At 39.3% G+C, this 27,547-nt stretch overlaps 1 protein-coding gene across 7 annotated transcripts in view; it reads left to right on the forward strand.

Moving 5' to 3' along the window:
- The window catches only part of LDAH (lipid droplet associated hydrolase), a 99,258-nt gene that overhangs the window by 67,924 nt on the left and 3,787 nt on the right, over positions 1-27,547 (forward strand). For 6 of the 7 annotated variants that reach the window (XM_057742332.1, XM_057742331.1, XM_057742329.1 and 3 more), the window contains one exon: positions 15,312-15,394. In XM_057742332.1, coding sequence (XP_057598315.1) covers positions 15,312-15,394 — 83 coding nt within the window. Of the gene's footprint in view, positions 1-1,739; positions 2,038-15,311; positions 15,395-27,547 lie in introns of those variants that run through there. The other variant, XM_057742333.1, reaches the window with a different exon arrangement.

The raw sequence follows: 27,547 nt of genomic DNA on the forward strand, positions 1-27,547 counted from the left end.
AAAATTAAGACATTCTCCAATGAAGGAAAACTAAAGGAATTTATAACCATCAGACATACCCTAAAAGAATATCTATAGGAGGTTCTCTAAACTGAAAATAACTGATCAAAGAAGGAATCTTGAAACATTTAGAAAGGAAAACAGAAAGAAAAAATGTGGGTTAATTACATTTTACTTCTCCTCTTGAGATTTCTAAATTATGTTTAACAGTTGAAGCAAAAATTACATTGATATGATCAAAATGTATACAGAAGAAGTATTTAAGGCAATTATATTATAAATAGGGGAGGGTAAAAGAACATAAAGGGAAGTAAAATATTTCTATACTTCACTTGAACTGATAAGATGTCAACACCAATAGACTATATTAAGTTACATATATAATGTAATACCTAGAATGACCACTTTAAAACCTATACAAAGAAACATATTCAGGAACACTGTAGATAAATCAAAATAGAATTCTAAAACATTTAGTTACATATAAGAAAGCCAGAGAAAGAACACAGAGAAATAGAAAATAGACAACCATCAGAAAACCAATAATAAAATGGTATACAAGCTCTAACATGCTCATAATTACATTAAATGTAAATGGTCAAAATACACCAATTAAAAGATAAAGATTGACAAAGTGGACTAAAAAATTTAACCTAAATATATGGTGTCTTCAGAAAACTTGGTTAAAATATAATCATGTAGGTAGATTGAAAGTAAAAGAATGGGAAAAGATACATACATCATGCAAACATTAATCAAAAGGAACCAGGAATGACTATATTAATATCAGATAAAGTGGACTTCAGAGCAAAGAAAATTACCAGGAACACAGAAGGACATTACTTAACAATAATAATAAAAGAGTCAATCCACCAAGGAGTCATAGCAATTCTAAGTGTGTATGCATGAAACAAGTGAGCCATAAAGTATATGAAGCAAAAACTGATAGAACTGAAAGGAGTAATGGACAGATCCACAATTATAGTTGGATACTTAAACACCCCCTCTCTCAACAGTCAATGGAATAACAGAACAGAAAATTAGCAGCGATATAGATAAATTCAGCAACAGTATCAACCAACAGGATTTAATAGGCATTTTTAGAACACACCACCCAAAACATCTGGGTTTCTGATAGGCATTAGATAGGCAGCTACCTGTGCTTTCCTTCTACTTCTTTAGAAATATTTTCTAGACCCAAATCAGGACATGGAATATAAGAAAGTTTTACTTGTTTCTCTATATATATTTAGTGACTATATAACACATTATGCATGACATAGGACATGTTTAATGTTTTTTCATTAAAATGGGTACTTAAAGTTTTTTTTTTCAATTTTTCTACACAAGAATTGTAAACACCCTCTTGAAAAAGTAGGCTCCATAAGCTGCACTTGAGAGAAGGGAATCTTCCTTTCAGCTGCAGTGATTGACCTCTTACTGAGTCTTCCAGGAGCCCCAAGTGCAGGCATCAAGGAGCAAGACATAAGACACATTCCCCTCACTGACTCAAGGCAACCAGAGCCTTCCAGCTGTGTTGTTGCTTGGGGAACCCTGGGATTTCTTTCCCATAGTAGAGTTATACTGTGTGCAAAGTAGACTTTTAGACCATACTAAACACTCAGCCACATTGCTTCATCTCTGTTCCAAATAACCAACTTGCAAACAAACTTTTGGAGCACAGCCCTTACGTTTCTGACATCCTTTCCTTCTCTGATTTTATGTTCTCTTTCTTCTAGATCTGGCTTCCTGATATCCAAGTTAACAAGTACTTCAATGGTCTCTTTTTTCTTTTCCCCATTACCCACCCCATCTGTATAACCTTGGGTAAAGAAAAAGAAGGCAAGAATTACCTGTCTTCTTTCTGCTTTGTGTTCTTGGTTTATTCTCTCTCTACATGAGTACTTAGTTCAGTCTCCTAGTAGTGACCATATGCTAACCCTTAACCAAGCATTTCAGTCATCTTAGTCAGCCTCTTTTTACCTCTCCCCTTTGGATCCCATGTCACCCTTGCCTCCTCTTGCAACAACTACCCAGGCTTGCCCTGGCCATCCCTCTAGTGATTCCTATTACCTTGCTTACGACAAATGGAAGAAGGTCCCCGCAGAGGGAGACTGATATTCATAAGGTAAGACCCTGGCCGTTGCAGATGATTTAGTGTACTCCTCCTGAGCTTATATCCCTTGAATGATGAAGGGTAATCGATATTCAAACCAGCCACTTGAGTTGGTGACATGATTTTCATGTTACACAAAGAGGGGAGTCATCAGAGGAAAGGAATACCAGGTCTGAGATCATTTTCAGTGGTCAAATCTATGCCATTGGGACCTTCCTCCTCCAGACCTGCTTCTCTGTTACTTGACTGTCATCCAGACAATGACCTTTAGCATACCAGTTTGACTTTTAAGAGGACTTGGGGTGTTTTCACATTATGTAATGTCTGTGCTTCAGTAGAAATCTTACGGAAACAAACGGAGGAAGTTTGCCAGTCCAGTAGTGGATAATAAATCCTGACCTATCTAGATAGAAACTGATTTTCTGTATCCTTTAGTTTATACACATATTTTTTTGTTGTAGTAAGGTCTGAAAAATTCAAGGAACCAAAATATTCAAGCATTTCAAATGCTGTTGTCCTTTGGCAAAGAGGCTGCTTCTTATAGGCTAAGATTCTGTGTATTAGCCTTCTTCACCAGAATGAGTAAGTAAAACATCCTTTCCTATCCAGCATTTAGGATAGAGTAGCCTGAATTCAATTAGGATATTTATAAACTTTACCACAGTGTTCATCAGTTCAATTTATGTAAGTAGATTGTTTTGAATGTTATTTTTAAAGAAAATATATGGTTTTTTCTTTAATTTTAATTCTGGAATATTTGCTACTGCATATTTTCTTTAGATGTTCTGTTTCATGAGAAATAGACTTTGTACTGAGACAGCTAAATTGGATTTTCTGATCAAAGCTAAAAGCAAATATATTTTAGCTTAGCAGGCATCACAGGTCAAGATAATTAACATTAAAAAATATTCTAGGGTCTTTTTGTTACGCCAAGTTGATGTTTTAATTCCTTTCAGTTACCTAACTAGAAAAACATAGTGCAGACAAAGGGCATTCCTAGTAGATTACGTTAACTTTTGTTGCATACATTCTTGTAAATGACACTTTCGTAATCTTTCCTTTCTGTAATCAATATGGAAATAACTTTTAAAAATGTACAGTGATACGAAATGAACTGAACTATTCAATGAACTGACACATAAGCTTTACTAAAAAAGTCACAAATTTCTTCTCAGAATATTTTTGACTTAATCTCACAATAGTATTTTGAATAAGACAAAACCAGACTCCCATGTTACCTATTCTCTAATTTATGTGTGTAGTTAGGGAAAATCCATTTATAAAAGCCAACTTCAGCTTCAATTATTCATGAAAGTTTAGCTTAAAATTCAGCAATGAAAGAAAAGATTTTGTGTGTGTGTTGTCAGTATTAGGATTTAGGGCAAAAGGTGATTAGATATAGTACTAGAATATCATCTCTGGTTTGGAATTAAATGACTCAGTGAAGCTTTTATTATTTTTTTCTATAGAAATTTATATGTGTGTGTATATATATGTGTATATATATATACACATATCTTTAAATTATCTGCCACTCCAAAATGTTGTATTATTTTGAAAAAATTATACACCTTGAGTTGTGTGTTTCACTTTGGTGAACTCACTGTCACATAGATAAGACTATCTGTTTACAGACTAAATCAGTGGTTATAATAACGAAAGTCTTGGCTTATGGAGAAACTTATGAATAGTAAACATTACTCCAAGTTATGCAGAAATTTTAGAATGGGAAAATTACTTTTTAAGATCTGGTTTTCACATTGTTAAAAGCCACAACTGGCACCAGTAGAAAAGGTAGAAACAATCGGAAAAAAAATAAAGACCTACCAAAGAACTCGCCCTTGTAAGAAGACTTCATCTGGGTTTCTGAGCATATGTAGTCCTGTGTAATTTCTGACAGACTCTCCTGGTTTATGCCTCTTTTTTTTTTTTTTTTTAATTTTTTAAATTAATTAATTTATTTATTTATTTTATTTATTGGATGCATTGGGTTTTCACTGCTGCATGCAGGCTTTCTATAGTTGTGGCAAGCGGGGGCTACTCTCCATTGTGGTGCACAGGCTTCTCACTGAGGTGGCTTCTCTTGTTGCAGAGCACAGGCTCTAGGCACATGGGCTTCAGTAGTTGTGGCTCATGGACTCTAGAGCACAGACCTAGTAGTTGTGGCACATGGGCTTAATTGCTTCACAGCATGTGGGGTCTTCCTGGTCCCAGGATGGGACCCGTGTCTCCTGCATTGGCAGGTGGATTCTTAACCACTGTGCCACCAGGGAAGTCCCAGTTTATGCTTCTTGATTGCCTAGTCTTAACTTTTCCTGAGCAGCTCTGTCTGGATGGAGCGCTGCTGGAGTGTGGGATACACCCATCTCTAGGACCATCCAGTTTCACAGTCTGTCCTCAACCCCAGGAATTTTGCTACCATGCAGCTCTGCTTGGCTCACAAACTCCTCTACATTTAGGAACATCTTGCCAGCCTCAGGACCAGTTAGAAGATGTGCTAGGAGGGGCTATCCTTGGAAGGGCTCTTTTTTCAGTCAGCTCCTACCTCTTCCCTCCTATAGGGAAGAGCTAGTATGTATAGATAAGACTTGATGCCACCCTTCTCCCCTACTCAAGTACAAGAATCTAATAGGAAACTGACAACATCATCAACCCCTGTTGACCAAAAACATCTAGAAAATTCAGAGGCTCCATTTTTATTTGTTTTTATTAGCTAGGACTGAGTTTGGCTATAGATAACAGAAAACTAAATTACAGTGGCCTAAACAGATAGAGATCTATTGATATTTTTCTCACGCACTAAGAAATATAAAGGGGAGAGTCCAGAGGTAAATAGTATCTCAACAGTACCGTCAAGGCTGTGGGTTCTTTCTAGATTTACACTCTTTGTCCTCAGCACATTTAACCTCATGCACATCATCTCATGGTCACACCATGACTTCTGCTACTCTAAGCCTCACGTCTGACATTCAGATGGAGGTAAGGAAAATGGGGCAAAAGCAAAGGCTTACGGCTGATGAGGCTTTGGCTTATTTAGAAAGGGAAGTCCTCCCCCAGGAACTTTGCCACTACATTAGTAGCCAAAACTGGGCCATAGCCCTAGCTAAAAGGGATATGGAAAAGCCGTACGTTTTGACTTTCCCATGTCTCTAGTCAAGGAAATGAGGGGGGTTTTATTGGCTTTTGGGTGGGCACTAGTATTTACTACATCCCTACTTCAAGATGGTCCTGGTACTCATCTTCCATGGACCTGCCAAACACCTAGCTAGTTATCTCCATCCATACTAGTTAACTAGTAACCTAGACAGTTAACTCCATCCTCTTCACCATAACTAAAGTCCACTACAGCCATGTCCCTCCAGAATGTCTTTGGGCTTCACGAGCCCTGACAAGACCACCTCAGACTGTGGTCTGCAGTGTATTTCGGGAGAGCCTCTGGGAAGCACGTCTGGATGCACCCATCCACAGGAGAGCCCGTCTCGCATCCTGTGATTATTAGTTGCACACTTGTGATTTTAAAGAGAATTTAAAACAAAACATTTTGCTGTTTGCCTCTATTTGTGTGCTTACTAATGGCTCTGTCCTCAGCCACCCTCCCATCGAGGAGGTGAGTATACCAAACCCTTTTTCTAATCCAGCAAATCTTGTAATGAGCATTTTTTTAAACTTTTTGTTTATTTTTTACAATAAACTGCATATATTTAGAGTGTACAATTCGGTATCCCAGTCTCCCAACTCGTTCCCCCCCCAACCCTCCCCACTTTCCCCTTTGGTGTCCATATGTTTGTTCTCTACATCTGTGTCTCTATTTCTGTCTTGCAAACCGTTTGATTTGTACCATTTTTCTATAGTCCACATATATGTGTTAATATACAATATTTGTTTTTCTCTTTCTGACTCACTTCACTCTATATGACAGTCTCTAGGTCCATCCATGTCTCTAAAAATGTCCCAGTTTCATTGCTTTTTACAGCTGAGTAATATTCCATTGTATGTATGTACCACGTCTTCTTTATCCATTCATCTGTTGATGGACATTTAGGTTGCTTCCATGTCCTGGCTATTGTAAATAGTGCTGCAATGAACATTGGGGTGCATGTGTCTTTCTGAATGATGGTGTTCTCTGGGTATATGCCCAGTAGTGGGATTGCTGGGTCATATGGTAGTTCTATTTTTAGTTTTGCAAGAAACCTTCATACTGTTTTCCATAGTGGCTGTATCAATTTACATTCCCACCAGCAATGCAAGAGTGTTCCTTTTTCTCCACACCCTCTCCAGCATTTCCTGTTTGTAGATTTTCTGATGATGCCCATTCTAACCGGTGTGAGGTGATACCTCATTGTACTTTTCATTTGCAATTCTCTAATAATTAGTGATGCTGAGCAGCTTTTCATGTGCCTCTTGGCCATCTGTATGTCTTCTTTGGAGAAATGCCTATTTAGGTCTTCTGCCCATTTTTTGATTGGGTTTATTTTTTTGATATTGAGCTGGATGAACTGTTTATATATTTTGGAGATTAATCCTTTGTCTGTTGATTCATTTGCAAATATTTTTTTCCCATTCTGAGGGTTGTCTTTTCGTCTTGCTTATAGTTTCCTTTGCTGTGCAGAAGCTTTGAAGTTTCATTAGGTCTCACTTATTTATTTTTGTTTTTATTTCCATTATTCTAGGGGGTGGATCAAAAAAGATCTTGCTGTTATTTACGTCAAAGAGTGTTCCTCTGATGTTTTCCTCCAGGAGTTTTATAGTGTCTGGCCTTACATTTAGGTCTTTAATCCATTTTGAGTTTATTTTTGTGTATGGTGTTAGGAAGTGTTCTAATTTCATTCTTTTACATGTAGCTGTCCAGTTTTCCCAGCACCACTTATTGAAGAGGCTGCCTTTTCTCCATTGTATATCCTTGCCTCCTTGGTCATAGATTAGTTGACCATAGTTTATCTCTGGGCTTTCTATTCTGTTCCATTGATCTATCTTTCTGTTTTTGTGCCAGTACCATACTGTCTTGATCAATGTAGCCTTATAGTATAGCCTGAAGTCAGGAAGCCTGATTCCCCCAACTCCGTCTTTCCTTCTCAAGATTGCTTTGGCTATTCGGGGTCTTTTGCATTTCCATACAAATCATAAAATTTCTTGTTCTAGTTCTGTGGAAAATGCCATTAGTAATTTGATGGGGATTGCATTCAGTCTGCAAATTGCTTTTGGTAGGATAGTCATTTTCACAATGTTGATTATTCCCATCCAAGAACATGGTATGGCTCTCCATCTGTTTGTGTCATCTTTAATTTCTTTCATTAGTGTCTTATAGTTTTCTGAGTACAGGTCTTTGCCTCCTTAGTTAGGTTTATTCCTAGGTATTTTATTCTTTTTGTTGCAATGGTGAATGGGATTGTTTCCTTAATTTCTCTCTCTGATCTTTCATTGTTGGTGATTTCTGTGTGTTAATTTTGTATCCTGCAACTTTACCAAATTCATTGATTAGCTCAAGTAGTTTTCTGGTTGCATCTTTAGGATTTTCTATGTATAGTATCATGTCATCTGCAAACAGTGACAGTTTTACTTCTTCTTTTCCAATTTGGATTCCTTTGATTTCTTTTTCTTCTCTGATTGCTGTGGCAAGGACTTCCAAAACTATGTTGAATAGTAGTGGCGAGAGTGGATATCCTTGTCTTGTTCCTGATCTTAGAGGGAATGCTTACAGTTTTTCACCACTGAGAATGGTGTTTGCTGTGGGTTTGTCATATATGGCCTTTATTATGTTGAGGTAGGTTCCCTCTATGCCCACCTTCTGGAGAGTTTTTACCATAAATGGGTGTTGAATTTTGTCAAAAGCTTTTTCTGCATCTGTTGAGATGATCATGTGGTTTTTATCCTTCAGTTTGTTAATGTGGTGTAGCACACTGATTGATTTGCATACATTGAAGAATCCTCACATTCCAGGGATAAACCCCTCTTGATCATGGTGTATGATCCTTTGAATGTGTTGTTGGATTCTGTTGGCTAGTATTTTGTTGAGGATTTTTGCATCTAAATTCATCAGTGATATTGGTGTGTAGTTTTCTTTTTGTGTAGTATCTTTGTCAGGTTTTGGTATCAGGGTGATGGTGGCTTCATAAAATGAGTTTGGGATTGTTCCTTCCTCTGCAATGTTTTGGAAGAGTTTGAGAAAGATGGGTGTTAGCTCTTCTCTAAATGTTTGATAAAATTCACCTGTGACTCCATCTGGTCCTGGACTTTTGTTTGTTAGGAGATTTTTAATCACAGTTTCAATTTCATTACTTGTGATTGGTCTGTTCATATTTTCTCTGTCTTCCTGATGCAGTCTTGGAAGGTTATCCTTTTCGAAAAATCTGTCCATTTCATCCAGGTTGTCCATTTTATTGGCATACAATTGCTTGTAGTAATCTCTTATGGTGCTTTTTATTTCTGTGGTGTCTGTTGTAACTCCTCCTGTTTCCTTTCTAATTTTATTGATTTGAATCCTCTCCCTCTTTTCCTTGATGAGTCTTGCTAGAGGTTTATCGATTTTATTTATCTTCTCAAAGAACCAGCTTTTAGTTTTATAGATTTTTGCTATTGTTTTCTTTGTCTCTATTTCATTTATTTCTGCTCTGATCTTTATGATTTCTCTCTGTCTACTAACTTTGGGTTTTGTTTGCTCTTCTTTCTCTAGTTTCTTTAGGTGTAAGGTCAGATTTTTTATTTGGGATGTTTCTTGTTTCTTGAGGTAGCATTGTATTGCTATAAACTTCCCTCTTAGAACTGCCTTTGCTGCATCCCATAGGTTTTGGATCATTGTGTTTTCATTGTCATTTGTCTCTAGGTATTTTTTGATTTCCTCTTTGATTTCTTCAGTGATCTCTTGGTTATTTAGTAGCATAATGTTTAGCCTCCATGTGTTTGTGGTTTTTACAGTTTTTTTCCTGTAATTGATTTCTAATCTCATAGCATTGTGGTCAGAAAAGATTCTTGATACAATTTCAATTTTCTTAACTTTACCAAGGCTTGATTTATGACCCAAAATGTGATCTATCCTGGAGAATGTTCCATGTGCACTTGAGAAGAATATGTAATCTGCTGTTTTTGGATGTAATGTCCTATAGATATCTATTAAATCTAGCTGATTTATTGTGTCATTTAAAGCTTGTGTTTCCTTATTAATTTTCTGTCTGGATGATCTGTCCATTGGTGTAAGTGGGGTGTTAAAGTCCCCCACTATTATTGTGTTACTGTCTATTTCCTCTTTCATAGTCATTAGCATTTGCCTTATGTATTGAGGTGCTCCTATATTGGGTGCATATATATTTATAATTGTTATCTCCTCTTCTTGGATGGATCCCTTGATCTTTATGTAATGTCCTTTCTTGTCTCTTGTAACATTTTTTATTTTAAAGTCTATTTTATCTGATATGAGGATCGCTACTCCAGCTTTCTTTTGATTTCCATTTGCATGGAATATCTTTTTCCATCCCCTCACTTTCCATCTGTATGTGTCCCTAGGTCTGAAGTGGGTCACTTGTAGACAGCATATATATGGGTCTTGTTTTTGTATCCATTCAGCCAGTCTGTGTCTTTTGGTTGGTGCATTTAGTCCATTTACATTCAAGGTGATTATCGGTATGTATGTTCCTAGTACCATTTTCTTAATTGTTTTGGGTCTGTTTTTGTAGGTCCTTTTCTTCTCTTATGTTTCCTGCTGAGAGAAGTTCCTTTAGCATTTGTTGTAAGGCTGGTTTGGTGGTGCTGAATTTTCTTAGCTGTTGCTTGTCTGTAAAGCTTTTGATTTCTCCATCAAATCTGAGTGAGATCCTTGCTGGGTAGAGTATTCTTGGTTGTAGGTTCTTCTCGGTCATCACTTTAAGTATATCATGCCACTCCCTTCTGGCTTGTAGAGTTTCTGCTGAGAAATCAGCTCTTAACCTGATGGAAGTTCTCTTGTATGTTATTTGTTGTTTTTCCCTTGTTGCTTTTAATAACTTTTCTCTGTCTTTAATTTTTGTCCATTTGACTACTACATGTCTTGGCGTGTTTCTCCTTGGGTTTATCCTGCCTGGGACTCTCTGTGCTTCCTGGACTTGGGTAGCTGTTTCCTTCCCCATGTTAGGGAAGTTTTCAACTATAATCTCTTCCAATATTTTCTCAGGTCCTTTCTCTCTCTCTTCTCCTTCTGGGACCCCTATAATGCGAATGTTGGTGTGTTTAACATTGTGCCAGAGGTCTCTTAGGCTGTCTTCAGTTCTTTTCATTCTTTTTTCTTTATTCTTTTCTGCGTCAGTGATTATCACCATTCTGTCTTCCAGGTCACTTATTCATCCTTTTGCCTCAGTTAATCTGCTATTGGTTCCTTCCAGTGTACTTTTCATTTCAGTTATTGTGTTGCATATCTCTGTTTGTTTGTTCTTTAATTCTTCTAGGTCTTTGGTAAACTTTTCTTGCAACTTTTCGATCTTTGCATCCAATCTTTATTCAAAGTCCTGGATCATCTTCACCATCATTATTCTGAATTCTTTTTGTGGAAGTGTGCCTATCTCCTCTTCATTTAGTTGTTTTTCTGGTGTTTTATCTTGTCCCTTCGTCTGGTACAAAGTCTTTTGCCTTTTCATTTTCTCTGTCTTTCTGTGGCTGTGATTTTCAGTTCCATAAGATGAAATAGTGCTGATACTGCTTGATTCTGCTGTCTGCTGTCTTGTGGAGGAAGCTATCTAGGAGGCTCCTGGGTGCTTCCTGATGGAAGAGACTGATGGTGGGTTGGGCTGGTTGGGTGGAGCTCAGTAAAACTTTAATCTGATTTGGTGGGTGGAGCTCAGTGACACTTTAATCTGCTTGTCTGCCAATGGGTGGGGCTGTGTTTCCACCCTGGTGGTCGTTTGGCCTGAGGCGACCCCGCCCTGGAGCTTACAGACTCTTTGGTGGAGCTAATGGTGGACTCTGGAAGGGCTCACTCCAGTGAGCACTTCTCAGAACCCCTGCTGCCAGTGCCCCTGTCTCCTCGGTGAGCCACAGCTGCCCCCCACCTCTGCAGGCAACCCTCCAACACCAGCAAGTAGGTCTGGTTCAGTCTCCTATGGGGTCACTGCTCCTTCCCCCTGGGTCCTGGTGAGCACACTTTTTTGTGTGCCCTCCAAGAGTGGAGTCTCCGTTTCCCCCAGTCCTGTGGAGGTCCTGCAATGAAGTCCCGCTGGCTTTCAAAGTCTGATTCTCTGGGGATTCCTCCTCCCGTTGCTGGACTGCCAGGTTAGGAAGCCTGATGTGGGGCTCAGAACCCTCAGGACTTCTGCAGTATAACTGTTCTCCAGCTTGGGAGTCACCCACCCAGCACTTATGGGATTTGATTTTAACACGATTGCGCCCCTCCTACCGTCTCATTGCGGCTTCTCCTTTGTCTCTGGATGTGGGGTGGTTTTTTTTGGTGAGTTCCAGTGTCTTTCTGTCGATGGTTGTTCAGCAGTTAGTTGTAATTCCGGTGCTCTTGCAAGAGGAAGTGAACGCATGTCCTCTTACTCCACCATCTTGATTCTTCTTGAGCATTATTTTTTTAAGAGATTGGTTTTTTCTTCTAAATACTATGGCATACTTTGGACATACAGAACCTAACACCCATTTTAAAGAAAATTAAAGTGACTAGAAGTAATATCTTGGTCAGAACAGACCAGGAGCGGCAGTCACATTTTACACTGCAGTGTACACACCCACATATGGCAGATTTCCTACCTCCAGATTTCACCTGCCCTGATTAAACTGTGCCCATCTCCAGTCATTCCCTCTGCTTCAGCACCGTCAACCCTCACCCTCCCCAAAAAAGGAAAACACCAGCCCAGTCCCTTCCCATTTATCATATTTAGCAATCCTTACTGACACCTTCCATGACCAAGCACTTGGATAATCACTGGAGAGAATAATAAATGAAATAGAGCTGCTACTCTGTGTGTGTGTGTGTGTGTGTGTGTGTGTGTGTGTGTGTGTGTATGTGTATTAGCAGTAGCATATATATACATATATATGTATACATATACCTATCTCACATGGTAGGGGAGATAAATGTGAAGAATTTTAATATATCACAGTTAGGACTATTATGAACACAGATACAGGGCAGGAGTGGTACAATGAAAAGGAGAAATTAATTCTACTTAGGTAAGTAAGGGAGAAGGCAAATGAATTTGGACTTGAAGATGAGTTGGGAATTTTCCAGACAGACAGAATGACATCAAGGTAGGTGGTTGAGTTGAACAGAAGGCACTCTTCTATTGTAGATTATGTGTACTTGGAGAATTTAGTGGTACCTGTGTGATGAATGTCCTAATGTTCTTCCAACTTTAGCCCTCACTCATTTCATTTCTTCCACTGTGAGTTGAAGTCCTGCAGTGATATTTAAACACTAAGCAGATTTCAGAAGATGGTGGTAGCAAATAAAATAGAACATTAGACTCAGTGAGGTTTTTTTTACACCTGTATTTAGGTTTGAAATGAAATGAAAGTAAATAAGTGCCATTCTTCTAAATCATTCTCTTCCCTTCATGTTTTGTTTCCATTACTCCTGCTACTAGATATTTCCTCCACTATGATGCTTGAAACTCTGAATTCTACTGGGTTTCCAGGAATGCTGTCGACAGCATTGCCAGCAGGAATGTGTTTTTCCCTTAGGAAATTACACTTCTATTTGGTATTATTGTTTCTGACCACTGTGTTGTGTTATGAACATTTCTGAGGAAAGAAAAAGGTGGCTTCCTTGGAGCAATTACTGGAAAGGAAACTGGTATTCTACTTTCTAAAAACAAACAACAAAAAAGTGCACTTAGATGGGAAATTACCAGGAAAAACAAAAATAAGATTAAAGGTGAGGTGAGGTACATTCCCTGATGAAAAATTTACTTTTAGAAATGTAAGATTCCTTACAAATTTTTTGAATTTTTATATTTTTTCTAATTCAAGAATAGCAGATACAGAGAATGGACTGGAGAACTCGAGGTATGGGAGGGGGCGGGGGGTGAAGGGGAAGCTGAGACGAAGCGAGAGAGTAGCACAGACATATATATACTACCAACTGTAAAATAGATAGTCAGTGGGAAGTTGTTGTATAACAAAGGGAGTCCAACTCGAGGATGGAAGATGCCTTAGAGGACTGGAGCGGGGAGGGTGGGGGGGACTCGAGGTGGGGGGAGTCAAGGAAGGGAGGGAATACAGGGAAATGTATATAAAAACAGTTGATTGAACTTGGTGTACCCCCAAAAAAATAATAAATAAATAAATAAAATTAAAAAAAAAAAAAGAATAACACTACAGAAAAGTGCTTAAAACAGAAATATTTACCTCCATGAATTATCAGAAAGCAAACTCCCATGTAACTCCCACCCAGCTCAAGAATCACCATTGCCTGAATCTCAGAAGCCTCTTTTAGCCCCTGCATTTCCCAAAATCCACTTCTGAGCTCATTCAGGTTGTTGGCAGGATCCAGTTCATGTGGCTTTTTGACTGCAGTCCCCATTTTCTTGCTGGCTGTCAGCCAGGGGTCCCTCTCAGATCCTGGAGGTCACTTTCAGGTCCTTTTCACGTAAGCTCCATCTTCAAACCAACAGTGGTGCATTTAATCCTTTTAGTGCTTTGAATCTGTGACTTCCTCTTCTGCTACTAGGCAGAGAGAACTCAGATTTTGAAGGACTCGTGTGATCAGGGTAGGCCCACCAGGATAATCTCCCTTAAAGTCATCTCCACTTTATAGCATAACCTAGTCATGGGAGCAATATGTCATCATACTCACAGGTTTCACCCACACTCTAAAGGGAGGGATTGTAAAAGGGCAAGTATTATTTGCATTGTTGGGGAATTCTTCCTGCCACAGACTACCTGTTTTCTGCTGCTCTGAAATGCTTCCTTTGTCAAAAATCAAATATCCATATATATGTAGTCATTTCTGGAAGAATTTATTTAAAATCAATATTACTTTTCATCTCATCTTGCCCTGGAGTTTTCTTTGTGGAGAGGCTTTAAATTACAAATTTAATTTCTTTAATAGATGTAAGACTATTGCAGTTACCTATTTATTGTTAAATGAGCTTCAGATTTATGTCTTTGTGCAGACTATTTCATCTAAGTTATTTGAATTTCATGACAGAAAGTTGTCCACAAAATCACCTGATTATCCTTTTGATGTCTGTAGTATCTGAAGGGTTGTCATTTCTCTTTCCTGATATTGGTTGTGTTTTATGTCTTCTCACATTTTTTTCCTGATCAGTCTGGCTAAAGGTTTATCAGTTTTATTGAACTTGCTTTTATTTAGTTTCTCAATTGTTTTTTCTGGTCTCTGTTTCATTAATTTCTGCTGTGAACTTTATTATTTACTTTATTCTGCCTACTGAATGGAGTCAGACCAAGTATCTTTTATATCAATATATGTGAATATGTTAAGTCCCTTTATTTAAGAGAGAGAGACTTTAAATTGTGTTTTTAAAGTCCACTTATGATTTCAAGAGACATACTTAAAACAAAATGACAAAAGATTTAAAAAGATATAAGCAGATGATGCCAAAAAGAAAAGCAACATAATAACACCAAAGTGGAATTCAAGGCACAAAGAATCAAATGAAAATTTGTGTAGTAGTACCAGAAAGTCACATAAATTCATGTTATCTCTGGCTTTCTTCCTCTTTCCCAGGTATTTGACCTCTTGAAAATGAGGGTCACTCTGCTCATTTTGCAGTCAGTATAATAGGACTAACCCTCGTTAAAGACTCTTAAAGATCATTTAAACCAGTTTTAAAATAAACATTCTTTTTAGCTGTGTCCTTTTTTAATAAAATTACCAAGGTGGTTCCATGTTTGTAACTATGTGTGGTTTCCCTGGTATACAGGATTTACCTGTCAAAATTTGTAATTCTAATCCTTAAATCTTAAAAACACCTTGATCAGGTACGATTGTACACATCTATCATGGTATCTGACGTTAGTCCATCATACTGCTAAATGTTGCCATTGAGAAAGCCAGGTGAGGGTGAGCGAAATGCTTCCATAGGGCATGCGCTTGTTTCCAGACACAGTGCGTGTTGTCGACTCACATGCCTCTCTTGGCCTCTGTAATATCTCACATCACATAGCACTTGCCAAAAGAAACGGGTGAAACAGGAATTTGCTACAATTATTTTGACATTTGTGTTTGTCCTATACATTCTAAGTGTTTGCCTTTTTTTCTTTTTTAATGTAGTTAATGCTGCCTACCTTGGGAGCCAAGAAATGATGGAGGTGGTGAAGAGAGACAACGAAACTATAAAAGAACATTTATCTAAGGTAATCACTTAGTGCTATAAGGAAGTAGGTAGATGGACAGAAATACTTACTGAGGATGAAAGGCTAGAATTGATTAGAATCTGTAAGACCTCAAGGGTTTGTAAATTTCAGATCGAGTTCTACTTCTAGTTAGCATTAATGCCGTCCTTGAAAGTTGCATAGAAAGTAAGTAAAGCTGACTGCGTAGTTACTTAAATATGTTTTACCACCTGTTTTGTTGGGTTTATTTTTAGAATCAGTCCTTCTCTCTAGAGCTTTGTACTGAAAAGACTCTCAATAATATGTATGGAAGAAATGAGTTATATTAAAATATAAGTGAAACATTGGAAAATAACTAACATTCCTACGATCTGATGACTCAGTGAGCCCATCTTTCTTATTCTCCAGTGCATTAGAGTAGGAATGCCTGGCTCTGACACTGAGACAAGTTTTCTATACAAGCAGGTGCAGAAAGGCAACAACTGAAATATTTGGCATTTTTGAGTTCCTGCTGAAAGTGCTAGAATCTTACATAAGCGTATTTGGAAGCATCAGTTTTTGAAACTGTGAGGGGCCATGGTTTAGAATATGTGTAAGCGCCCTAGAATTAAGGTGGCCTTGGTACTACCATGCATCATTTGTCTGTCTGTCCATTCTGAATAGGATAGAGCTGTACCATCTAACATGATAGCCACTAGCCACGTGTAGTTATTTGTGGCTACTCTGAATTGAGGTGTACCATAAGTGTAAAATACACATTGGATTTCAGAAACTTAGTACCAAGAAAAAAAGAAAAGTAAAATATTTCATTAGTATTTTTATATCGATTACCTGTTGAAATGATAATATTTTAGATATATGGGGTTAAATGATATGTATTATTAAAAGTAATTTCATTCATTCCTTTATACTTTTCAAAATGTAGTTACTAGAAATTTTTAAATTACCTGTGTGCCTTTGTATTTCTGTTGGACTGTGCTTATTATAGAGCTTTGCAGTCAGTGCTGAACTATGACATCTGCTGGATGCAATGAAATGAGTCCCACTGAGTGGCCAACTCTTACTGGGCCCAGAAACCTACAGTCTGCGAATAAAATCTCAGATATCCTGTTGGGTGTAGTATCTCTTCATAAACGTTGAGATATTTGACATAAACTTGCCTATAGTCTTAATTCATATTTCTATAACCTCCCAATACAGTTATCTTAAAGCAAGAAATGTATATGTTCTTTAAAAAATATTTTTAGAATACTGATCTATCGTAGCTTCACCCAGAGAGGACTTTTGAAAGTGCCAGTCTGTGTTTTGTCTTATGGCCATAGTGGTCATCATATTTCTAAAATAGCAATTGGCTAGAGATTGAAATTTTGAAGACAGAGGAAACTCTCACTAGCTGAATGGGAGAGGTTGGGGCCTCATAAGGACTCTCTTTCCAGGGCTTTCAACTGTTTCCAGTCATTGAAGTATGTGAAAGTGCAAGAAAAACAGTATTTTATTTTTTAGTTAAATTATAAGTGAATTTGTTTCAAAGCTGTGTTTAAGTTCTCAAGGCTGGAAGTTCATAAAAATAACTCAATTCCCAGTTAATAATAAGACTGGCAGACGCTCATTTCCAAAATTCACACTTGCTGAATGACTAGACCCATCATGTGTCAAAGCCCATCTTACCACCTGTGGAAGCCAGCTGCTGTAAAGTGCTCATCATTCCTGGATTCTCTTTGTATGTTGTGCTCAGAAAGAGGTCAAAGGAAGGTGCTAACTTATTCCTGTCCTAAGTTAAATCCATATGCAAGAGTAATCATTCCCAGATAGAGGGCTGCTCATGGTAACCATGTCAGGACCGTACTTTACAGAAACTTTTGTGGGAGAAATATGGGGATATAATGGTAGATGGCAGGCGTTTCAAGGTCAATATTAACACACGGTCACAGGACTAAACTTTTCCAACTACAGGGAATAGTTTTATTTTGTTTTTAAGATAGCATGACATGTACTTGTAGCGTTGGGGAAAGCAAGGCGTTGTTGAGTTTATTGATACAAAACTACCTATGATGAATTGACTATCGTTTCTACCAGCTGAATTTGAGCTCTCTACTAGAATAATACAATTCCAATTCCTAAGTGAAACAAGGTATAGAAAGACAGGAAGTTTATTGCAATTTTTTTGTTTCTGTAATGGAAAAAAGGAAACATACCGTAATTTAATATTGGTAAAAGTTGAATCAACATATGTCCCAGTCTGCTTGAGAAAGTAAGGAAACTTAAAAGGGCACATAGTTCTAGCAAAATATTGGGCGTTTTCCCCTGCCTTCCAAACAACCCTGATAATTCACAAACTTGAAAGTCAGTTCCTAAGACTAGACATATCCCTATTTTAGATGTTCTAGTCAAGGATAGCCTGTCTCATTTCAGCCCAAGCATAAGCATTCAGAAACTTCATGCCTATCCAGGACTGTCCATTATGAAGATATTTTGAGCCACACATTTTGTTGCAAAAATCGTTAAATATATCTGCTATTCAACTTTTAAAACAGTTCTGGAAAGTATATCTTGGTGCCATCCAGTCAGGAAGCCACAGGAGATTTAGTCTAAAAACAGTCACTCTACTGCCTCAAGTGGACGGCTTTTGGATTCTTTCTCCTCTAGAAGACTGTTATAGCATAATCATCAGGCTTTGGTTCGAAATTCAAATTTTTTACCACTAAATTTCCACATGAAAAGAAGTTTTTATCTTCTGAGGGAAATGGGCCTTTTTAACTCTGAAAAATCTCCGGAGCTCATTGTCTTCCTTCTTCCTTTCCAAGGTCTAGAGACTTTACTCACGGTGTCAGATAGTGCTTCAGCACTCCATAAGGTTATTATCCTTTCCTGAAGCAAATATGTCAGACTCAGTTGTTTCCAAAAGAATTTAGTAGGGCCTCTGGCATCATAGTTGTGTTCTTTCTTCACCTGACTAAATTCCACCTGTCTTTAAGACTTGGCTCCGTTGCCATCTTTGAGAGGCCTCCCCCAGCCCCTGGTTTTGGTCAGAAGTCCCTCCTCTCAGCTGCCATGGTTCCATAGGTAAAGTTATAATGTTGCATTTATCACACAGTATTTAAACAGTCGGTTTTCTACCAACTGTTTCTCACCCACCTTGAGGTTTTTTTTCATCTCGGTATCCCTCTGGCCTAGCACAGTGCATGGTACCTGGTGAACAATCAATAGATGTACACTAGATGGATCGACAGGAAAGCTGTTAGGATATAGATTCCAAGCCCTTTTTGTGCATGGATCTCTCTGGCTGTGTATGGACTCCTTCTCAGAAAAATATTTTTAAGTGCATGAAATAAATACGTGAGTTACACACAAAAATTATATTGAAGTATAGTTATCAACACATATTAAAAGCAAATTTGTGATGTATAATATGTGCATCTTTATTAACAAACTAAATAATGAGCTATAATAGCAGCCAGAATTTCTATTGTAAATTTGTAGTCATGCATAAACGTTTAGTTACTTGCAACAAGTTTACTGTAATTTGAAAATTTCAGTAATTTTATAGATGACAAAAGATAGATATTTTTAATATTTGTGGTTTGTTGCTTATATTCGTAATGGAAGGAAATACTGAATTATAGTTAGAGGTTAGTTAAAAATAAAAGGATGTATTCTTTTTCCCATCCAAGTTTACATTACTCTCCTCCCCTCAACTGCCACTGCATCTACACGTGCACCTACATGGACCTGCAGACCCTGGAGAAGAGGCCTTGCTTCGAGGCACTGTAGGGAGCACGGTATTGTGGTTTGGGCACTGGCCTGATAACAAGAAGCCATGACATGCTGCACCAGAGAGACTGTTTTGAGTTGTTGGGGAGCCGTTGAAGGGTTTAAGGAAGAGGGTAGTAATTGGGATGATATTCAGAATGTTTGACAACCATGTGACATAACCACTGAGCCATCAAAACACATGCCATCTGTGTACATACAGCCAGTTCAGAGGCCCCGGTTCATATCAGTTAGCCCCAGGAATGTGGCTAGATTTACCAATGAGAGGGATTATTTGGGGGCAAATGTGTATCAGAATGTTGGAAAAGAATGAAATTTGAGGTGGGAAAACTGTTTAGAAAACTTTTACAAGAACTAAGGCAATGGAATTGGGGGTAAAAAGGGTAGAATTTGGAAAGATTTAGGAAGTAGAATCAAAGACACTTAGTGATCATAGGATATGAGAGAATGGAGATGGAGTCTAAGATTATTTCTCTGTATTTGGATTTTTATAACAAGATAGGAAATACGGGAGGCGAAGTGCCAGCAAGTTGTGGGAGCTGGTTGAGGAAACAGTTCATTTTGGTACCTTTGTTTGAGATACCTGTGGGACATCCAGGGGGACACATGTCTGGCAGGTAGCTGGATATACGGATGTGAAGCCTAGGAGAGGAATCTGGGCTGAATTTTGATTTGGGAATGATGAGGATATATTTGGAGTCATGAGCATGGATAATAGTAACCCAAGGAAGTATAAGGAGAGAAGACATCTAGAGGTTGATCCTTGGGGAACACAGCTTGAAGGTTGGGAGGAAGGTGAGGAGCTAATGAATAAGACAGGGCTGGAGGGGGGAGGGCCGGGAATGAGAACCGGGATGGAATAAACCAAAGTACGAGAATCAACTGTACATTTTCGCCACCCCAGTCCCAGTCCTTCTGGGAGCCCCTGGGGTGTGCTGTGCGTTATGAGGCACCTGGTGTGTCTGAGGCAAATAGGAGGCCAGCATTCCCTCGTCCTGTCATTGTTCTCAACTATAAGGGGATATATATCTCATTCATAGAAAAGTGAATTAGTGTTTGGTTTAGAAACTTGAAGTTTTCATTTAAAACTCACTTAGGAGGGAAATTCTAAACTGCCGTGACCATCCTTGGCCTAGGCTTATGGAAACAGCTGGTGTGTGCTACTGCCAGACCGAATCCAAACATCACTATCGGTCAATAGGGGTCTGAAATTGTTCCCAGCGAGAGCACATGAGATGCTGCTTTCTGAGGAAGGTAAGCAGTGGTAGAAGGACTTCCTGCAAAGTGGTGCTGCTCCTGCCCCAGAGGGCCAGCGTGGGGCCGCAGTGTGGTTGGGGAAGGAGCAGAGTGTCCTCAGGAACAGGGAGCCTACAGCTCTCTCCCCATCCTGCTTAGCCCGCCTGAGCCCAGAGGCGCACGTTGCCTTTGGGAAGGAACAACCCTCGCACAGTTGTTTGCAGATCTGGGCATGCAAATCCTTCGGACATGCACAGTCCCGCTTAGCAGAGCATAGGACGCGCTCTCTGGACCAGCTAACGAGGACTGCCTTTCCGCCAGCCTTGGTCTGAAACTGATTGTGTTAGTTCTGCCTGTTTAACCTGAAGCCTGTTCAGAATATCATAATCATCCTGGAAATAGATAGGTTTGTTTGTGTCTCAGTCATTCTGACCTTGAGAGCTTCATTTTAGACACTTGTGTCAGCATACCCTCGAGTTTTCTAGTGGAGCGTGATGGGAAGGAGGAGGAGCGTATTGAGGAGCAGCGTCGTCAGAGGTACAGCCTGAGGTCCAGACTCCAGCTCCACCGTTTGCCTACTCATGTGACATTGGTTAAGTTACTTGACCTCACGGTGTCTCCTTTTTTCATCAATAAAATGGTTTAATAATAGTATCTATTCTCATACAGTTGTTCCAAAACTATAATGCTATACATAATTCATATAAAGACCTTGCAAGAGTGTCTGGCATGTACTAAGCATTCAGTAAAAGTTCATCATTATTATCACAGAGTTAGTTATATCCTAGATATGCCCCTGAGCACTTTAAAAAGACTTTGCCCAACTTTTCCTCCCTCTGCAACCCCTTTAGATATTTTCATTCTGTAATGAAAGATTTTGGTAATATTAAATATGTAGCCAAGTGACCCTGGAACGCCCCGATCCCATTCTGGCCACTGCGTCCCATAAAATGCCTAAGGGAGATATTGTATAGGAACAGCAGTGAAGGAAGACACAGTAGTACTTAATCTTTACCAGGACTTGGGCCCAGTACCCTAGTGCGGAGAATTCAGACGAGCTGGTCTTGGCTGTTTCTCTAAGTTAGTTAAGCAAGCCCCTTCCCAGCACATCTTCCCAGCACACCTTACTCTGCTTCCTCACCAGAGGAAGATCAATGCCTTGGGTCAGCTTCTCATTCCAGACGCAGGTAAGAAAGAGATGAAGCTAGTCACTTTAGATGGTGCATTGCCTTCTGTTTGGGAATAAATGGGTTCTAGCCCTTTACCCTTGAGTCGTGCAGAAAGGAGAGAGCCCCACTTTGCAGGGTTTTCGGTGCACGATTATTCCAGCCACTGGAGGGTAGTCCAGTCCAACCCGCGTGCACCTCCTCCTCCTTCAGCACCTGAGTCCCACTGCTCCCCTCGATGCCTGCAGGGGGAGCAGGGCTCAATGCTCGTGAAAGGTTGTGTGTTCACCTCTGTCCTTGGCCACTTTTTTAATTTTTAGGGATTTTAATTCTCATTTTTTTAAGAGTGGTAATTGAGCCGGTTCTAGATAAAAGAAAGAAAGGAAACATGGTAAATTGGAAAATGAATTTTCTAAGCTATCTCTCTTTCTTCAGCAGTTGTTCAAGTTCTTAAAAATGGTTGCTCAGAAAGACTGCAGTGAACTGTTAAAGCTTTGTGACTGCTACCCTTCTGTTCCTAAAAGAGATGGAATTTTTCAGTAACTGAAAGGAGATGCTTATGTTACAGAATAGGTTTCCTTCAAGGTTGCAAAGTCAAGGCATAAGTGTCTGACTTTGCAGGGAGGGTAGAAGCAGCAGCCTGTTGCTCTCGTCCAGCAGTTCCTATGATGCCTGTAGACCGAGTGGAATACTGAATGGAGAGAAGTATTTCAGATAGAGACTTTTTCCCCAGTTTTATTAAGATAGAACTGACACATAGCATTGTCTTAGTTTAAAGTGTACAACATAATTTGATATATGTGTATATTGCCTCATGATTATCACAAGTTTAGTTAACGTCCATCACCTCACTTTATTACAGTTTTTTTTCTTGTGATGAGAATTTTTAATGTGTAATCTCAGCAACTTTCAAATATACAGTATATTGTTAACTATAGTCACCATGCTGTATATTACATCCCCAGAACTTATTTATCTTATAACTGGAAGTTTATACCCGTTTCCTCCACCCCCTACCCCCTGCCGCTAGTAACCACCAGTCTGTTCTCTGTTTCTGTGAATTCATTTTGTTTTTTTAGACTCCACGTATGAGACAATACAATATTTGTCTTTATTTGTCTGACTTGACTTAGCATAAAATACCCCCAGGGTGTATCCATGTTGTCGCAAATGCAAGATTTCCTTCTGTTTTTATAGCTGAATAATATTTATTATCACTAGATAGAGACTTGTGTGTGTGGCTTTTTTTATGTTTAATATTTTAAGATGTTATATCATTGAAAGTGATTTTTGTTAGTTATTAGCTAAATCAAATATATAAACTTGTATCATAAGGTGGTTTCTAATATATCTTTTGTTCTTACAATAAATCCTCTATTAGTAATGCACAAAAGCCAGCGACTCAGTGTATACTAAAACAAAGCTTTGTTGCATCCCTCAGGGCAGAAGTCAGGTTTTCCTGCTTCTGGCTCCTACAGTACTTTGTTCGTACCTCTCTGCCTGTTTTGTTTAAAGGCCAGCTTGTAGATGCCTGTGTTCTTCACTACTCTGGAGCTTCTCCAGGGCAGAGCTGTCTTTACTTCTGAATTTCAGCCACTTAGCCAGTGCCAGATGGGAGATAGGTTTAGAGTCATTTTAGGTGGAAATGCTGGGAATCTCAGGTTCAACAGCAAAAAGTGAAAAGAAAACACACACACACATGAGAAAAGACAACTGTGGCTGCTACATGGGGGCAAGCTGCAGCAATTTGCAGGGACGTTTTAGCAGGGACATGTCTCCTTAGGGGCAACTGAAGAGTTAAAGGAAAGTATGTCTGTGAGCACAGAGACTATAGTAACCGTAATTCCACCTTACTGTACACAGAGAAGAGCAAAAGCACAGTCCTGGGCAATCAAAATCTAGAACTGAGAAAATTAAATGTGTTTAATAGAGATGATTACTTAACAATTTGGAAATAGAATAATTTCCGTCTCAATAATGTATACTCTTTATCAACTCTCATGCTTATCGGAGCAAGTGCCACGAAGAAATAAACTATAGGAAATAGTTAATTTTCTTGTAAATGTTTGATTTAAACATCCTGCTGATAGCCTGAGATTCGTAGTTAACAGTTCCAGTATTTTCATGGTGGTAATCACTCCCGCAGCATGTAGTACCCCAGAAGAACCATATACATCGACTTTGCACCTGTCGGTGATTGTCACATTCAGTTAGTTTTCATAACCAGTTTAAGACTTCTCAGTCTTCAGGTTTGCGTTTTCATACCACAGTTCAGTTTATTCTTAATTGTAGATAGTCGTAAAAGGTAATGATTAGGAATGCTATCTCTGGATTTATAACTCAGTTTTTCACTGGGTTATATTCACTAATTATTTCAACTTAAGCAAGTTAGTCTCTCTAAGCCTAAGTTTCCTTTTCTGTAAAATAGGAATAAAATACCTTCCTCAGAATATTATTGTAAGGACTCAGTGAACATAAGACTTAGCATAGAGTTTTAAACTGGCAAATTATTCTGTTTTCATCAGGTCATCTTTATTTGTTGATTTGTTTACGTATCAACATAGTAATAGTGCATACTCTTAACCACTATGCTTTGGTGTCCGATTGTTTCTTTCTTCCTACCTCACCTGTCCTTCCCCATCCCCCACCACTACCTCCACACACCCCATACTTTTCCAGTTTCCTGTTTCGGGTTACAGGTGCAGAGTCCTCTGTTCAGATCTATTGCCTGTGACTTATAATCTGTAGGGATCAGGAAGTATCTTGAGCCAGTGTATGTAAAGGCAATAGAAACAACCACGTGTTTGACTTGTAAGCCAAGATTTTCTTACAGAGCCCTTCAGTGAGTATGGCCTGAAGAATTCAAAACAAAACAAAGCAAAGCAAAACAAAACAAAAAGATCTTACCCCACTATCACATAGAAATGTAACCAAATACAGCCCCCTCAAAATTGTTCCAGTGTGGAGGATGGAGAGAGAAAAATCAAATGCACACATGGGAAATCTGTGCTCCTCATTCTCACCCTGTCTTGAGCACTGACGTCACCTTGTGTTGAGGTTCCTAGCATACGCCTTGGGCAGCATGTGCCCCCTACCTACTTGGACAAGACTTGTCTCTTGATACCTGAAGGTAGGGGTGGGACCCTGTAATCCGTATTTATTATTCCTGCTCAACCATCTTTTACCTTCATGCATGAGGGGAGGGATGGCGTTCCCCCAGTGCAGAGGCTCATCACGCTGGACTTCTCCATGGAGACAGTTCCAGTTGTAATTGCCTCACTGAAAAGTAAACGCTCCAGAGAAATAGTCTTTGAAGAGTTAGGTGGAAAGCAACAGCAGGTGCCACAGTGATGCTTTCCTCCTTGTCAAAGAGACTTCATTGAGGGAGGTCTTTCCTGCCTTGCTTTCCTTCTGGTCGACCCTTTTGTATTAGGGTTTTTCTCAAGACCTCACCACCATAGCTTGTACTGGTGTGAGGACTCGCATAGTACCCTTCTCAGTGTCCCCGTATCTTCGGGCAACAGAGCACCCTGAAACACAGGAACAGACCTGATGGACACAAGCCCAAGTCTGAGTTTCAGATTTCCAGATTTCTCAACACTGCTTCATACTCTGAGGAAGTGCTGAACAACTGTGTGTAATGACTGTTCCAGATGCCATTTCCTGGATGTAATTTAAAGGATTCTTGGTGCTAAGAGTAGGGAGTGGTTTAGAGGGAATCTAAAGTCATTAGCCCTATTGGTAGATCATTAATGCCTGCAGACAGCTTGTACTCCCAACAGTATTGCAAGGGGAAGCTGTGCCAGGGTAGTTGCTGAGAAATTCTGGGAACTTATTTTTCCACAGCTGCCCAGAGTAGTCAGCCACTGGTTGTGAGGTTGCAGCATTTTAGAGCTGTAGGGATACCGGCACCAGGAAGAAAGAAACAGACAACTGCCAGGCTCTCCTGTTCTCCAGGAATCAAAAGGAACTTCATATTCTGCTGAGAGCCCTGGCAAAATGAATTTTGGTTTTTGGACTTTGGCATGCCCAGAAATGGTTGCAGTGATGAAAATAGGAGAGTAGGAAGAGTAAATGAAGTGAGAAATCTATGAGCCACAGATCCTTTGTAGCATTCAAAACTAAAACCCAGGTGGTAGCCAGAAAAATCTCTATGAAGTGTTTTGGAATAAGTCTACAACTCCAGGTTTAGTTGTTAGTGTATAATTGACTCTCTGAAGTATTACATTAGATACTCTCCTCTTTAAAGTGTTTTTTAATTAACCATCTCTTTAAATGTTGATTATGTCATAATGTTACTGTAATAAAGGCTAGTGTTGTTGTAAGAGTGCTCTCACCTGTCCGTATTCAGATAATGGATTTAGTGATCCAAGTAGAAAATTATCCAGTGGGCAATATCATGTACTTCCCATGTCCTCCTCCTGCCTCTGCTTGATCCCCTCCAATCTCTCTTCATCCTTGCAGCCAGAGTAAGTTTCCTACCATACAGACTTAATCACGTCACTTCATTGTGTGAAGTCTTTTGTTAGTTCCTGTGGGCTTCAGAACAAGGTGCAACCTCCTTAGTGGGGCACAGAGGCTGTTCATGACTTCATCTCTCTCCAGACTTACCTCCCACCACCCATATTCCAGCCATTTTTAATTACTTCCAATTCCCAAGCGTGCCATGCTCCTTCTTACTTCTCATTTGCTGGATTTGCTCCCCCCAACCGAAGACTCAACTTGGGCGTTGGTGCTCTCGGGAACCTTTCCTGACCACTGGTTCCCACCTCATGCCCTCACCTGAGCTCATTGTCTTATGTACATGGTGCCTCCAGTCCTTCCCTCCGTCAGAGACTGTCTTATTACCTGGTTTCCAGGTTCCTAATACAGAGTAGATGCTCAATAAGTGTTTGCTGGAGAGATTAATGATTAAGTGTTTGAATGAGTGAACACATTTGGTGTGTTATGGAAACTGCAGGTGACTGTAACTAGCCATTTAAGGGCTGGAGCCAGACATAACTCTTTTTTCAGTGATAACAGATGTCAGAGGGGCCTTCGAATTTAGTTGGGTTTTTTTTGTGTGTAGAAATTACCAGTATGTACCCTTCTGAATACGATTTTACTTTTGTTGCTTTTTTTTTTTTTTTGGAAATACAGAAGTCGATCATAGTTTTTCTGTGAAGAACAGCAGCTTAGAGCTTGATGTAGAAATAAAGATGTATGTCTGTATACACTTATAAATGTATATGTGTGTATACACATAAATAGACATATACATACATATATACATATTTACATATACATAGGTGGTATATATATGCTTATGTACCCATCCATATATACACATATGTGTGTACATGTACACATTACTATGTGTATATACACATTGTGTATGCATGAACGTGTGTATGTGAATGTGTATCAGGGACTGGTACAGATCAATATTCAATAAGGGTCTTAGTAATGCCTCAGAGGAAGCTCTGTCTCCCTCCAGCCTGAAGTGTGATTGTAACACCTCCCTGCTGAGTCAGCACACTCTCCTGCTACCTGGAGCCTATTCATAGAAATGTCATGTAGACACTCTTAGGGTTCTGATCACATTTCACCTGCTGCTTTATGAAGCAGAGTCCATCTGATTCATCTTTGCCTACATTCAACAAACACGTCCCATATGCCTAGCATGTGGCTGTATGAAAACTATTAAGTGTATAATGAATGGCTACTAGTCACTCAGAGATTATGTCCCAGTAACTCTTCCTTGCCGTCATCAGCCATCTCTCCAGTGTCCATCCCGATCTCAACATACGCAACTTTGCTGTCAAGTCCTTTTTGGTGAATCATGGGTGATGTATCACACAAGGCTCTCCCTACATGGGTTTCTTTCCATCAGATGCCCAGGTTCCCTCCCATAAGCCATGAAGGCTCGCTGCCATGAGAGAGCCACTCTCTGGAGGGAGCCTTGGGACTTGATCGCAGGGCTAGTTGCAGGGGCTGTTTTCAAAGCATTGCAGTTTGCTGG

The sequence above is a fragment of the Hippopotamus amphibius genome, chromosome 7 (genome assembly GCF_030028045.1).
Source record: "Hippopotamus amphibius kiboko isolate mHipAmp2 chromosome 7, mHipAmp2.hap2, whole genome shotgun sequence".
NCBI lineage: Eukaryota > Metazoa > Chordata > Mammalia > Artiodactyla > Hippopotamidae > Hippopotamus > Hippopotamus amphibius.